General features: G+C 51.7%; 1 protein-coding gene across 2 annotated transcripts in view; it reads left to right on the top strand.

Annotated features, from left to right (window-relative positions):
* The window catches only part of BCAR1 (BCAR1 scaffold protein, Cas family member), a 112,105-nt gene that overhangs the window by 74,075 nt on the left and 23,041 nt on the right, over nt 1–14,989 (top strand). For both annotated transcript variants that reach the window (XM_069087680.1, XM_069087679.1), the window contains exon 2: nt 12,162–12,809. In XM_069087680.1, coding sequence (XP_068943781.1) covers nt 12,162–12,809 — 648 coding nt within the window. The remainder of the gene's footprint in view (nt 1–12,161; nt 12,810–14,989) is intronic.

Here is a 14,989-nt window from a genome sequence, read left to right as displayed (position 1 = left end):
TTTTTGGCTTCAGAACTCCTTTATACTCCTGACAATTATGGAGGCTCATACATACACACATCTGTAATTTGAGAGGGATACCACTAATAACAGCTTTGTTTTCATAATAAAACTAGGATGTTTTCATTTCTAACATGGCAAATATCAAGACGTAGAACTCACATGAACAAAAACTCCTTTGGGGCAGAGCCTCCATAATTGTCAGGAGTATAAAGGAGTTCTGAAGCCAAAAAGTTTGGGAACTCCAGGATGAGATGATCTCAGTGCTGGGTTGGCCTCTGTGCCCTGCCTCCAGCTTGGTAGTCATGGTAGTCAGCCTCACTGGCATTAGTAAGAAGACAGACTGTGTCCTGATAACCCCCTTTTTCCTAAGTACTTCTGTGGTCTCTATAGATGATGCCTCTTTCAGATGAACAAAACCAAAACACCCATGTAGGAAAGAGAGGGCTGTGCTGGGGACCTTTTGTTTTCTTTTAACTAGCTAGAGAGGCTTAAAGTCAAGGGGAGGGAGCACTTGCTTTGCCGTCAGCCTGAAAACTTCTGGGTTCTGAGGCCAGGCAGCTTCTTTTGTTCAGTCATTTCAGTCATGCCCGACTTTTGTGACTCTAGTTGGGGTTTTCTTGGCAAAGATACTAGAGTGGTTTACCATTTCCTTCTCTAGTTCATTTTACAGTTGAGGAAATGGAGGCAAACAGGATTAAGTGACTTGCCTAGTGAGTGTCTGAGGCTAGATTTGAACTCAAGTCCTCCTGATTCCTGGCACTCTGTCCGCTGTACCATCTGGGTGCCCCTTGGTATCTTTAGAAGCCCCAGAAAGAGGGGAGGCTAGGTGGCACAGTGAATAGAGCACCAATCCTGGAGACAGGAGGACCTGAGTTCAAATGTGACTTCAGACACTTGACACTTACTAGCTGTGTGACCTTGGGCAAGTCACTTAATCCAGATTGCCTCACCTCCCCCCTCCAATTTTTTCTGGACGTAAAAAAGGTAAAAAAAAAAAAGTCCCAGAAAGAGAGGGAGTTTAGTAGAGGAAGCTGAACACTGCCCTGTCTGCCAGCCCCCTGCATTGGAAGTAGGAGAGGGGCCACTAAGCCTTGTATGTTTGCCTCTGATACCCACTGTGGTCGGCTCAGGTATTCATTCCTATCTCCACAAATACCCTGGACCTGTTAGCACAAGCTGTGACTGAGGAAAATTGAGGAGAAGAAGAGTTTCCCTGTGGCAGCTTCAGACCAGCATTAGTGCTCAGCTATTGTCTGCCTGACTGGGGCCTCTCTGGGTCAGGAGGCAGGTGAGGGCTTATCTTGCCGCCTCTCCCATGATCCTCCAGGAGTAGTGCTAAGGCCTGGATGCCCTGGACAGAGTGCCTGCCATTCACTGGGTTTTACACAGTCCCCTACCCCACCACCCCTGCTCTCCCACATAGCATCATTCCCCTGACTGGAGAAGACTTCTCAGAAAGTGAGAATTGAAGTCCTTTCTGAAGTCTGTCTGAGATGTTCATTGATCCATTGAAACTGGTAGTGGACTCCTGGCATATAGGAAGGAGTGTGCTGTAAGAGAAAGTGCCGGATGTGGGGTCAGAAGGTTTGCATCCTGGCCCTGCCCAGTTTGTGACCTTGGTGAAGTCACTCTCATCTATGAAAAATGAGTCAGGTGGCTGGCCCCCTTTCAGCTGCGGCATTCTGTGTGATTCTGGTGGTAAGGGCAGTGGTGGCAAGTACAAAGGCAGCGTGCCCTATTGTGTCCCTGCTGGCCAGGAGGCCGAGCCCTGGAGATGGGAACCCCCTCACCCAAGGCCCTTCCAGGCTCACCCCAGCTGAGGTCAGAGCACTGATCTAGGCAGCGGCGTCTCTGCTCTCCCTCAGACAAAGGCCTCCTCTGTGTGGCAGGCCATAACGGCCTGGGCTTCTCCCAGACACATAGTCCCCTTGTTGATCTTAGACAAGAATAGGAGCCGAGTGCTGCCAGGTCCCTTCGAAAAAGGTTCCACCCTGTGGCCTGAGAAATGGCCTCCTGCAGGATGTTCCATCCCATCCCTTGCCCAGCATAGCAGGGGTGGGCAAGAATGAGTTTATCAGTCACTTGGAGGGGGGATCTCTGGTCCTCCTAAGTTCGGGGAAGAAGTGAGTAGGGGCTTGTGAGCTGCTTGGTACGGAAAGACCACAAAGGATAGAAGCTGGCTTGTTGTCACTTCCCTTCTTGGAAATCAGAGGGCTACTCCGAACCTCTGAGCCCCAGGTTTACTCTTTCCTGGCATTCATCCCTCTGGGCAGTGAGAAACTATCACACTGACTGAAAGTGAGGTGGTAGGAGGCTGAAATTTGGCCAGTAAATCTGCCATCTCCAGAACTGCTGACCCAAACCCCCATCCTTATTACACTCTAGGCCTTGAGATCCGGAGTTCTCTGATGACAAGCAGATTTTCTTGCCAAAATCTGCCTGGTTTGGAAGCCCCTTAACTGGTGATGTCTTCCTGAATTGGGCTGGGAGAGGCTGGATTTCACCAATCCCTGAACTGTAGCTGCTTTTGGGTCCTTTTTCCAGTTCATCTGATTGGTTTTCCTCCCTAGGACTAGAGTAAAATTTTCCCTCTCCTAGATAACATTTAGCTTCTGGGAAGGTACAGGCCCCATTTGCTCTCATTCATGGAGCATCCTGGGAACATTTATTTAATACCTATTGTGTGCAAGGCCCTGTAGGCACAGATATGTCTCCCTTAAGTCTTGAAGAACAAATTGCAGCTTAGTTAATTTAAGGCACTATGGATTCACTTCTCTTTGTTTCCCTAGTAGATCATGAGGAAGATGAAACCCACGGGTAGGCAACACCCTGAGGCTTCAGCCCTTTCAGTTGGATACTGGGTTTTTGCAGGCCATGTCACTTCTAGGCCCTAGTCTCCCGTGGTCTGTTGCCCCGGCTTTGGGGTTCCCCATCTCTCACACTCATTTGCATCCTTTCCCATTGATAACTTGGAACCGATGTTTGCATTTTTCTAGTTCTCATAATTTATTTATAATTCCCATCCAGCTCTTAAAAGCACAAAGCTGTCTCCCAGAGTCCTATATCTAAGGCCAGAGTGAGGCAGCCTGTATACTTTGGGGTGAAATAGTTTGGGAATGGGGGTGAGCCATGTTCTATAGATGTCCTCAGGAAGAGTTCCGGAAGATGGACCCTGTAGCCAGTGTGGGGATGGGGTGGGAGCTGGATTCTTGTCTCCGTCCGTGGGTGCCTGACTCTCCTATGAAGATATTGCAGCCAGTGTCCAGCAGCAGTGTAGAAACCATTTGAACCAGGAAAAACCAGAAAATGATATTTGGCCGTTTAAGGTTTAAGACAGCCACTTTTTACGGCGTGCCCCCAACTTCATGGAGTGGCTCTGTAGTGAGAACTGGGACAGGCTGAAGAGAGAGGTCCTGCTCACTCCGAGTCTAACAGTTTCCTCCCAATAATAGTCATATTTCAGTGTAAAAGCACTGCTCTCTGCCTGGTCTCATCTGATCCCCACAACAGCCAGCCCAGCAAGGGGGCAAGGTGTGTATATGTCTTTATTTTACAAAGGAGAAACTGAGGCCTGTGAGATGAAGCAGCTTGTGCAGGCCCTGGTGGATGGCTGACTTCCCAAGCCAGGCCTCTCCCCACCCAGAGCTGCTCTCCTGCTCCCAGCCCTGAATTCACTCCCTCCTTCCCTCCCCCCCACCTAGGGCCCACTCCGGGGACCTCTGTCCGTGCTCTTTTGTTTTCAGTAAATCCCAGGTTCACTTCCCTCTGATGCTTAGAGCCTCAAACTGCCACCTGAAGCCCCAGTGGCAGCTGAAGCAAGCTGGCCCATGGGTGAGCAGTCAGGTTCACTCCCTGTGGCAGAGGTCCAGTGTTCCCTGGATCTCCAGTGTGTGTGTGTGTGTATGTGTGTGTGTGTGTGTGTGTGTGTGTGTGTCTGTCTGTCTGTCTGTCTGTCTGTTTGTGGCGCCAGGCCCTCAGTCAGATGTGGCATGTGCTGCCTGAGGACTCCCCGAGATGTACTTCTGGGACACAATGAGCCACATTATTTGAAATGAAGAGCCCTCAGCACCCAGCCCCTTGAACACCCGTCTGCTAACAAGAAGTTTGTTGTTGCATGTGAAGCAGGCTGGCGGAAGGTTTCTGACTGTGGCAGCTTGGCACTGGTGCCCACCTGGGACACCCCCCCCCCCACACACACACACACTTTGCTATACTAGCCCAGGACGGGGAAGGGTGTGCTGCAGGTGTGCACCCAGAGCATTTCTCAGGTGTACATGTCCTGGTTGGCTATTCAGCAAGAGGGAAAGCCTGGGCAAGTAATGAGGAACCAGAACTGGGCTGGCGATTCACCCCCCTCTCAAGTCCGGGCTTCTCATTGGGTTTTTTGAAAGTAGCATCTCTGTGCATTGTTCAACAAACAGGTTTTCTTGTAAGCAGAAAGAGGAGGAAACTCTCATTTGTCTTCACAGTGAATGGCCTTGACCTCCTAAATGTTTAATAAGGATTTATTGCTTGATTCCCAGGGGCCTGCTCTGGGTCTAGAGGCAGGAATGGACCGGCCTTCAGACTGGCCAGAGGGGATGGGGCTGTGTATTATGTGAGCTCCCCAGGTAACAACATACACCTGACTTTGATAGGATGCCTGGCCATGTCAGGGCCCTGGCCCACGCTAGCATCCTCTCAGCTCAGGTGAAGTAATACCTAGGTTTGCCCAGTATTTTCCCTGTTCTCTGACCAGAGTGGGTTGATGTTCTGTTCTGATCAGTATCACCAGATTGGGCCTTTCCTTGTTTTGGAACACCATAGGCCTGGGAGTTTTCCATACCTTCTCTGAAGGCAGGGCCTTTGACCTCATGCCTTTGCCTGGGGTCTACCTTTGAGGAATGATTGCCCTGCCCCTAGAGGGCACAGGGGCTGGAGACAGGGGGTGTGGCTGAGATGGGGAGAAGGGCAGTGGTAGCTCTGATGGAAGGAGTCTTCTCACTCTCCATCTGGCATCAGCATCGGCAGCAGAGACTTTTGGGTGTTTCCTGTATACCTAGGACTGTGCCATTGTTCAGTACCACACCTGGATTCGGATCTACCAGCCCTTACTTAGTAAGTATCTGCCCTCTGAGATACTGTCTGATTGGAAACATGGGACACACACATAGAAAGTTAGTAGTACAAGACAGTATGTTCAGCAGAGTGGCCCAAACAAGCTGTCTGGCACCTCCTCCAAGACTGGGCCATCAGCGGCAGCCCACCCCGAGCCGGACCAGCAAGGGAAGTGGAAATGAAATAAGTGGAAAGGCTGGGGAGAGCAGGGGAAGTCAAGCTAGGTGACGGATATCTGGAGACAGAAGGCGTATAGCCTAGCTTGGCATCGGCTTTCCTGCAGCAGTGAGAGGACTGTGGGAGTCCTTGTTGTAGGGGGACCTGCACTGTTTACTTTTTTTCCAGAGATGTGTCCTGACACTTGGCAGATCCACCTCAGTTAAGCACGTTGGTCCCTCTACCCCCATCCTAAACATCAACCTCAAGGTTCCTGATATTTCTAGGGGAGAGCTGGAGGAGGTTGTGACAGTATAGGTACATTCAGGACTAGGGTACATTTAGGACTAGCTCTGATCATGGCCCACCACCAGTCACTTGCTGTCTGGATCCAAAAGATTCTCTTGGAGTCTGCCCTTAGGGAGAAGCGGGTCATTGAGGTTCTGGACAGAAGGTGTCTTAGAGAACTTCCAGATCTTGTTTTGGAGATGGAGAAGCGGAGGCCCCCAGGTGTCATGAGGTGACTTGTTCAGGGTCTCACAGTAATGTTTCTGGTAGAGCCTGAGTTAGAACCATGGCTCCTGATGCTTGGGCCGGTGAGAAGGCACCCCCCACATCAAGAACTTCCCACAGTCCTCTCACTGCTTCAGGAAAACCGATGCCTTCTGAACTGGGAGAGGCACAGGACCCACATTCCAAGCAGTCCTGTGGCTGTCAGGTCAGTGAGTTAGCAGCCCAGGAGAGGAGAGTCAGTGATGATGATGATGATGGATCCCTGTGATACGGCTCTTGGATGTTTGCCAAATGTTTTATGATCTGCTGTCTTGTTTGATCCGCACAGCAGGCCTGTGGCACAAGTACTCCTATTCCCCCTCTTTTTTTTTTTGCTTTTTGGAGGGCAATTGGGGTTGTGACTTGCCCAAAGTCACATGGCTAGTAAGTGTGTCAAGTGTCTGATGCCAGATTTGAACTCAGGTCCTCCTGACTTGAGGGCCTGTGTTCTATTCACTGTGCCACCTAGTCACCCCTTGTATTCCCATTTTTACAGAACAGGAAACTGAGACTGGAGTTGAGTGATTTGCCCAAGGTCACAAAGCTGCTAAGTTTAGAAGGCCGGATGGTAGCAATCCAAGCTGGGCCTTCCTGACTCCAAGTACAGTCATACAGATTGTGTACAGATACAAAATCCCTTATACCACCCTGCTTCTGGTGAAAAGCCTGAGTCTCCTCAGGGTTGGGGAGATAGGACTTGCCACTGCCCTAGAGAGCACCAGGCCTGGAGTCAGGAGGATGAATTCAGTCCAGCCTTAGATACTTACTAGCTGTGTGACCCTGGGCAAGTCCCTCCCTCCCCAAATTCCAGGGGCCCCCAAATGAAGGTGTTGGATGGTGGAGATGGCAAGGTTTCATTTCATAGCCTCGAAGTCCAAGCCCTGTGTTTTATTTGGTGCCATAGTCTTCTTTCATTTCTCATATACTCTCTCTTCTAAGAAAGGAAAGCTACAGAATTACCCTGTCTGAGCTTATCCAGTGTTCCATCCCTGTAGTCCCCCACCTCTCTTCCTAGGGGAGGGCTGTATATGCTCTAATCTGAAGCTGAAGAATTCCTCTCCTAGGGGAAGAAATACCTTCCCTGCCCCCAAGGTAGTTTCAGTCTAAGGCCTCAGAATAGACTATACAATTAGCCTCAGCCTTTAGCCAAGACCTGCACAGACATTACAATGAGCTCATGGTTGGGGGTGGAGCTCAGCCGGCTGGCCAAACAAAAGATATGGGTGCCCTGTTAGAGATTAACTCTTCTGGACCTCAGTGCTTCTCACCTGGGGCTGTGGGAGGTGCCCTAAGGACTTCTGGTCCAGAGTCTATTCTTGGCCTTTTGGGGGAGGGCACCGAGTAGCTGGCCACAGTGAATGGGCCTATCTAGTTGGCCTGAGCAGCCCAGCTCCTCCAGAGGTTGGGAAGATGAGCAATGCTAGGGATGGAGGCTTCTGTCAGGCTCCTCTCTTCCCTGGGCCGGAGGCCTTTGCCCAAGGGGAATTCCCTTTTGTCTCCAGGGTGGGCTGGGTTTTCTGTCCTCCCGACCCCCACCCCCAGTCCTAGGGACTGACAGCCTCTGACTGGACTAGAGGGGAAATTCTCCCTCTGACTCACTTTTCAGGCACTTCCTGTCCATGGGGAAGGTGTGGGGGGAGGGGTGGGAGCTAGCCACCCGAAATGGAAATGAAGCCTGGGGTGGGTGGGTGTGATGGAGAGAGGAGGGGAGCAAGGAGCGCCTGTGTTCTAGGGTCACAGCCGTAGGCGGTCCCTTCCCCTCCAGCACCACCACCCCCAATAGCAGCCAGCTTTGGACAGGATGTAATTCCAGAGGGAGGCAGGCTTAAGACCATATTTGGGAAGTCTGCTCCTGGGGCATCTCGGCTCTGCTCCCCAGCCTGGCTGGGTCCCATTCATAGCCTTCTACTTCTGTATCAGGGCTGAGGAAGGAAGTGAAGGGAAGTGAATGGGTGGGTGGGGTAGGGGGAGAGTAGCTGATTGAGGATCAGATGAAAGGGTTAAGTCTCTGCTCCTGCCTTTTTCCCAGGCCCCCCCCCCCATTAGATGAGTATCTGGCTGGGCTCCTGGTCAGCTCTGCTGAATTTGTTAGCTTGGGGCTGCCTCTGAGCCAAACCCCCTAGTTAAACATTCATCAGAGTTAGAAATGGAAGGAATCTTAGAACCCAGGCCCCTTAGTTTCATATTCAAGTACACTGAGACCACTGAGGTGAAATGCCTGGTCCAAGGTCCCATGGTAGCTAAAGAAGAGCTTCCAGGCTCATGCCTGACACTCCCTGCTCTGCCAGCTGCTTCTGCAGTTGTGCTCAGGCATCCAGGCAGCTGGAGTCCCTGTCCCATCTCCCCCTCCCCCTCATCCTTCTCTCTGGTTTCTCTCCAGCTCACCCTGATTCCCCACGGAAGGGCCATCCTGTTTTTCTGTTTACATTCCCAGTAATTCTCTGTTTCCTCTTGGCTTCCAACCACTGCAGGTCTGGCTCTCCCTGGGGCCCAGAACAGCTGGCCTGACCTTGCAGCGATTTTCCTGGGAACCATCAGCAGGGAGCCAGGCTGGCTGCCCCAAGCCCCAGCCCTTCCCCCACCTGCCATCCATCCATCCCCCAGTTAGTCTGGGGAGAGACAAAGCTCAAGCTGGGCTGGGTTTGGGGCTTGGGGCCTCCTTTCAGATCCTGGGGACTGTGGGTACGTCATTGACTGCTCCGAGCCCCAGCCCTTCCCCTACCTGCCATCCTTCCATTCCCCCATTTAGTCTGGGGGGAGACAAAGCTCAAGCTGGGCTGGGTTTGGGGCTCAGGGCCTCCTTTCAGATCCTGGGGACTGTGGGTACATCACAACTTCTCTGGCCCACAGTTTTGTTATTTGCAAAGTGAGAAGATTGGATGATAACTTTGGAGTTTCCTCCATCTGTAAGTGTGTGGGCATAGACCTCAGAACAGGAGCTTTAAGGCAGAGAAGAGCCTTTACAGGAAGCTTCCAGGGGGAGCAAAGGGAGACCTTTCTGCCTCTGATCATCTGGAAATGGTTAATTAGCTCTGCTTAAATACCTCCTGTGACGGGGAGCTCAGTACCTCTTGTAGCACCTTGCCTCTTTACATGTTTACCCCATTTGTTTGGGTAGGCTGTTGTTTGTGTTTATTCAGTATTCTGAGTTTTCTAATTCAGGCTTATAAGTGTGGATTGGCAGGGAAGGGACTGGTTTTCCTTGTTCCCTCCATCAGGTCTGCTGCCATGCTCTTCAGAGTACTTGATTTTGAATCAAGCAGGAATGGGCAGGAGGGGAATAATTGTTTATGCAGCTCCTTTGGCAGGCTAGAAAGTGTGCTCAGTACTTTTTTTCTTTCTTTACAAATATTATCTCATTAGATCCTCACAGAAACCTGCAAGGTAGGTGCTGTTGTTATCCCCATTTTATATTAAGGAAACCGAGGCAAAAGAGGCTAAGTGACTTGCCCAAGGTGACACAGCTAGGAGGAGTCTGAGATTGGATTTGAACTTGGGTCTTTCTGCTTCTGCTCCTGACTCCTGGCCCAGCCCTCTCTCCACTGTTCTCCTACAGGGTGATAGGCCCAGGTTAGGCCCTGGGCAGCTTGTCTCTCTCTCACCCAGCCCTCCACCCCCATCTTCCTAGTCATCTCCATCAGCTGTCTGGGGATTCCATCAACAAATAAGTGTTTGTTCACCAGCTCCCATGTGCAAGGATGGTCTAGGCATTGAGTAGACAAAGGAGCTGAGACACAAGGCTGTTCTCCCAAGTCTGGGCAATTTGATGGGGGAGGGACAGGAGGGTTAAGGGCAGTGCTAAGGGGAGACAGTGTTGGGGGAAACCCAAGGAGGAGGAGGTCCCCTTCATTGTCGGGGTGGCAGCTGGTGTGGGTGGTGAAGGTGAGGAGAGACCTGCCAGGCGTCCTCAGGTTTGCCTGGAGCCTCCTGGAGGGGAAGGGGGGGGGGAAGGCTTCCAATAGAGGCCCACAGGGCTCCTATCCCCCAGCCTGGGCTCAGTCAGCCCCATCCCCTCCCAGAACCTGGCCGTTCCTTCCTTCAAAGGGGCCTGGAGGCTTGGATAGAATTCGGGGAGTGCTGTGTTTATAGAACTACATAGAGGGGCAGGGCAGGAGCTCTTATTCCCATTGGATAGATGAGGGGTCCAGCAGGCTTTTAGAAATGAGGTAACCCTGCCCTGGGTAACTGATGCCTCCTGGTGGGGGAGGGAACAGCAAGACCAGGTCATCCTTCTGGCAGATGAATGGAGCCTGGATTTGGGGCCCAGCCTGGCTTCAGAAGTGAGTCAGCCCATCCCCACTAAGCCTATCCAGGCTGTGACTGGCACTTTCTGCAGCACAGCTCCATGATCTCCTCCTCTGTGAGTTGGACACTAAATGTCAGGAAAATCAGACTGTTTAGTTACAGCCATGAGGCAGCAGGGTTTAGTGGAGAGAGCATGAAACCCTCTGTCAGATCAGGGTTCAAGTTCTGACACTTTCACTTTCTGGCTGAAGTGCTCTGGGCCACTTCTGAGCTGTAGTTTCTAGAAATCTGTCAGACTAGGTCTTGTAAGGAAAGTGCTGTGTAGCCCTCACTACTAGGGCCCAGTTAGTGCCATTGTGGAGCTCCTGAAGTGGTCACACTTTTCAGATTCACATGATCTATTTCCATAGAGCTAGAACCAGTGACCATATTTTACATAATTATAACTTCACATGTGACTCTGGGGGATTCATTATTCATACTTACTAGAGACTTCTCTGTGTTCACCACGTCTTGGCCTCTGGAATTGGAAGGACTTTCAGAGGCCATCCGGGGCAGAGGTGAAGTGACTTCTCTAAGGCCTCACAGTCAGTCAGTATCACAGCAGAGATGACTAGAATCCAAGCAGCAGAAGGGAGGCCTTCCTTTATCAGGGCCTTGGGGCTTTGTGTCCCACAGGCTGCTGCTGGCTCAGGTCAGAGGAGCTGGAAGGGCCCTTGGGCCATACAGTCCAACCTACCATTTCCCCCACAGACACCCCTGAGGCAGGGTTTGAGGGTCCTGTCTACCAGCAGTGCTTCTGAGGCATTAGAGGGGTCCCTTCTGTTCAGCTGTGACTGTGTCAGCCAGACTCCGTCCTCGGCCATGCTTTGCTATTCTCTCTAGTCTCCCGTTGTCTATTCTGTCTTTTCCTAGTTCTTTCCCCTTCCTGTCCTCAGTGTCCTCTCCCTGGCTCTGGGCCCTAGGGAAGCAAGTCTTTCAGGTAGGAAGCACCCTCAGGGCATCAAGAGACAGTCTGATTAATTGAGGAGGGAGGACTTGAAGGCCCGCTTTCCCTGCTCCCTGACTCAGTGCCTTAGGGATACTCTCATTTCCCTACCTGGCCTAGTGCTCTGCTAACTCACCTGCTCTGTTTCCTTGGGCTGTAGTTTTGACCTCTCCTCCATGATTGTGATCCTCCCCCCCCCCTCTCATTCCTATCCCTTTCCCAGTTTTGCTGATTCCTGCTGTACCTACATCTTGGGAGCTGAAAACAAGGAGGCAGGAAGGGAGCTGGTCAGCCTGGTGAGAGCCAGAGCTCTCTCTGGGACTCCTGTCATTCCTGTCCTGGCTTCAGACCTTCAGATAGTTCTGAGCTGATGGGAGTTTTCTTCAGCCAAAGGAGGGTTGGTCAAGCCCCTGGGGAAAGTTGAAGGGAAGGGAGCACATCCCATGCTGAGAATTTCGATGATCTTCCTGAGGGGGCATCTCCCCCCTCTCTCTCCCTGGTCCTGAGCCCTTATGGTGTCTGGCCCTCTCTCTCCCTTTCTTTGGCTGCTCAGAGATGGTTTGTCTTATGTTCCCCCAGCAGCTGCCTGTGTCCCTCCTCTGGCACCTGGACTGGGCACTCAGCTGCAGCAGTGAATAGGCTGATAGAGGAAGACCCTGCCGGGGTTGGGGGTGGGGGAGGAGCCTGCAGGGCATGCAGAAGAAGGGTACAGACTGAGAGTGGGGAGGCAGACCCAGTCCTAGAGGGTCCCCTTGAAATGTGGAGGGAGTTTTAGGGATGTGAAAAGGAAATTCACTCAACCCAGCAAAGAGACCAATTTAATATGGCACTCATTATACTCGACAGGTGGTCCAGGCCAGTGGTATAAATAGCTTCGAAGGGTTTAGAGAAATTCAGGGATGATGGATCCTGACTGGGTAAAAAATTATTCATAAAAGGGTGTTGGGGGATTTTTGGAGCCAATCCCTGGCCTCCTGATGCTGGTATTGGGGCAGGGAAGCTGTGTGTAATTTAGAGCCTCCATCTGAGGCATAGCCTAGGCCAGAGGGAGGTTCAGAGGTAAGGGGAGAGATCCTGTCTCGGTCAGCTTCTAACCACCCTTTGTATTCTCTCTCCCCAGAATGTGTTGGCCAAAGCACTCTATGACAATGTGGCTGAGTCCCCTGATGAACTGTCCTTCCGCAAGGGTGACATCATGACGGTTTTGGAGCGTAACACTCAAGGGCTGGATGGCTGGTGGCTCTGCTCCTTGCACGGGCGCCAGGGCATTGTTCCAGGCAATCGACTCAAGATCCTGGTGGGCATGTATGACAAGAAACAGAACGGGCAAGGCCAGGGGCAGCCTCAGCCCCAGCCAGCCCTGCCCTGCCATCCCCAGGGCCTCTACAATGTGCTTTCCCCAGCCTCCCAATATGCCCCTATGCACCCTGCCTACCAGACCCAAGGAGATAGTGTCTACCTGATCCCGGGCCCCAACAAGGCTCAGCAGGGCGTCTACCAGGTCCCTCCTTCAGGTGGGCAGTTCCAGTCTCCTCCAGCCAAGCAACCTCTGATGTATCAGAAGCAGACGCCCCATCACCAGGAAATCTACCAAGTACCCCCATCTCTAAATCCCACACTGGACGTATACCAGGTGCCCCCTGGTCCTGTGAGCCCTCCTCAGGATATCTATCAAGTGCCCCCGTCAGCTGGGATGGGACAAGACATCTACCAGGTGCCCCCATCCATGGACGTACGGAATTGGGAAGGGACAAAACCACCTACAAAGGTATAGTTGCTCTCAGGTGTTACCTGCCCCATTCTCAGACCCTTCTTTTTCCAGGTCCTATGGTTCTGTGATTTCCCTGTCATTTTATTAGCTGCCCCGAGGTCTGGGTGGACAACTCTTAGGGCAAAAATAGGGTGGGGTGAGGGTGGAGTGGGGATTGCGCCCTCCAGTATGTGGGAAGTGTCCATGGTCATCTGACCTTGAAGGGGAAAGGGGAGAGGAACAGAAGAAGCACTGATTAAATGTCTCCTAGTGCCAGACACTCTGCTAAGTGTGAATTAAGGCACGGTCAGTCACACATAAGGCACTTAGCATTCAGTCTTCACAGCGACCCTGGGAAGTGGGTGCAGTTATTATCCCCATTTTATAGTTGAAGAAAAGGAGGAAGACAGAGGTCAGGTAACTTACCCAGGGTCACACATCTAGGAAGTGTCTGAGGCCACATTTGAACTCAGGTCTTGCTGATTCTAGGTCCATTGCTCTAACTGCTGGGTTACTATCTGCCTCAAACGCCCAAGATCTTATCTGATCTTGGAAACTAAGAGGGATCAGGCCTGGTTAGTGCTTGGATGAGAGAGATGTCCCAAGAATCCTGGATGCAGTGACTTAAAGAGAGGCAGTGTGGTCTGGGGGCAGCTGGCTTCAGGGTCAGGAAGCCCCACTTCTGACATGCACAGAGATGGACCTTAGGAGGTCACTGCTCACTCACTGATCCAGATACTCCTCTAAGGACCATAGAGTCATTCTACCCTGGGGGAGAGAATCCCTTCCCCAGGAGGTACAACCAAATTCCAAGTCTGAGCCAGAAGAAAACATGGAAACTCTGTGAGTGTGTTGGAGCGTGTTTGTGTGTGCATGGCAGAGTGTGGGTCCTGGCCCCCGACTCCCTTGAGCTGGAGGGAGCCACACCTGCAGGACCACTCCCTGAGCCTGGACTGTGTCCTTATCTGCCAGCTAGGCCACTGGCTCAACACTAGGATTTCACTGTGATGGGCAGGGGCCCAGCTTGTCTGGTACAGCTTGGATGAGAAACAGGTTCTGGTATCTATCCTGTGACACTTGTGTCTGCACGTGAGCTCCCAACGGCGCCTCATGTCACCTCAGATAGACTCATGCCTGGTGTTTCCCAGGCTCCTCGCCTACAAACAAATGAAGTCCAGTCCAAGCACTCTTGGAGCCTTGCTGTGTACGTATGTTGCTCTGGGATAGGTGATGATCGAGGGAAGACAGCTTGATCAGAACCTAGAATCCATTGGGGTGGGGTGGTGGGCTAGATGGAGGTACTAGATGGCTAGTATATGCTCACTTGGGTCTGGCCTGGCAGGGGGCTTGGCTTTCCCATCTGGCATTGGCCTAGTCCAGAGGGGGTACTAGCTACCATGCCACCTCTTTCCCTGAAGCAGCTTGGCAGGTCCATCACCTTAGGTCATCCCCAATTCACATGAGGAAATTGGACAAAACGATGGTGTAAGGCCCCTTCCAACTTCAGATCTTACCATTCTTTGTGATTTGAGGTACCAAAAACTGTCTCTATTGCTTTAAATCTCTTCCATACTGGTTATAATTGCTACCATTAGGAATTATCCCTTTGGATTTAGCTGGATGTTATAGGCCTAAGTTAAAATTTCAGATATATGCCTTGGGAGGGGTGACATCTGAAGTCATTATCATACTGTTACCTTCGTATTGATTAATGGGAAAGAGACCAGGGGCTGTGGACAGGACCATAAGCCTTTGGAGGTAGCAGGACAGTGTCAGGGATCAGGATGAAGATTGGGGGCTGTTTCTCTGGGGCTGGAGACAGTCTCTGAATGTAACATTTGGCCCATTTCACAGCTTTGCCAAAGGCTGGTCCTGCCCTGTAGTCAGCCATGAACAAGCTTGCCAGAAGGTTCAGAGATGCTAAGGCTGTTTCTCCCCCTGGAGGTTGGGGTGCTCTGAGAGAACAGGCCTCACTGCCCCTCTCTTTGGTTAATCCGATGCTTGGGTGACTGCAGATGAGTTGGGGAGCTGAGCCAGCAGTGCCTGGTCTGGGGAGGGCAGGGGCAGGGCTTGAAACAGAGGAAGCAGTTTCTCTCTGTCTTCCCTTGAGAGTAAAGGGTTCATGAAATAGAAGCTACAAGGGGAATAAGGGAAAGATGGAAGGCCTGCTCTCAAGTAGTCTGAGGATGGGATACTGT

Source organism: Petaurus breviceps, unplaced genomic scaffold (genome assembly GCF_028583685.1).
Source record: "Petaurus breviceps papuanus isolate PSGF00001 unplaced genomic scaffold, PetGlider_PUasm1.0 182, whole genome shotgun sequence".
Classification (NCBI taxonomy): Eukaryota; Metazoa; Chordata; class Mammalia; order Diprotodontia; family Petauridae; genus Petaurus; species Petaurus breviceps.
Note: the sequence above shows the minus strand (reverse complement) of the source record. Positions and strands in the feature narration are given on the sequence as shown.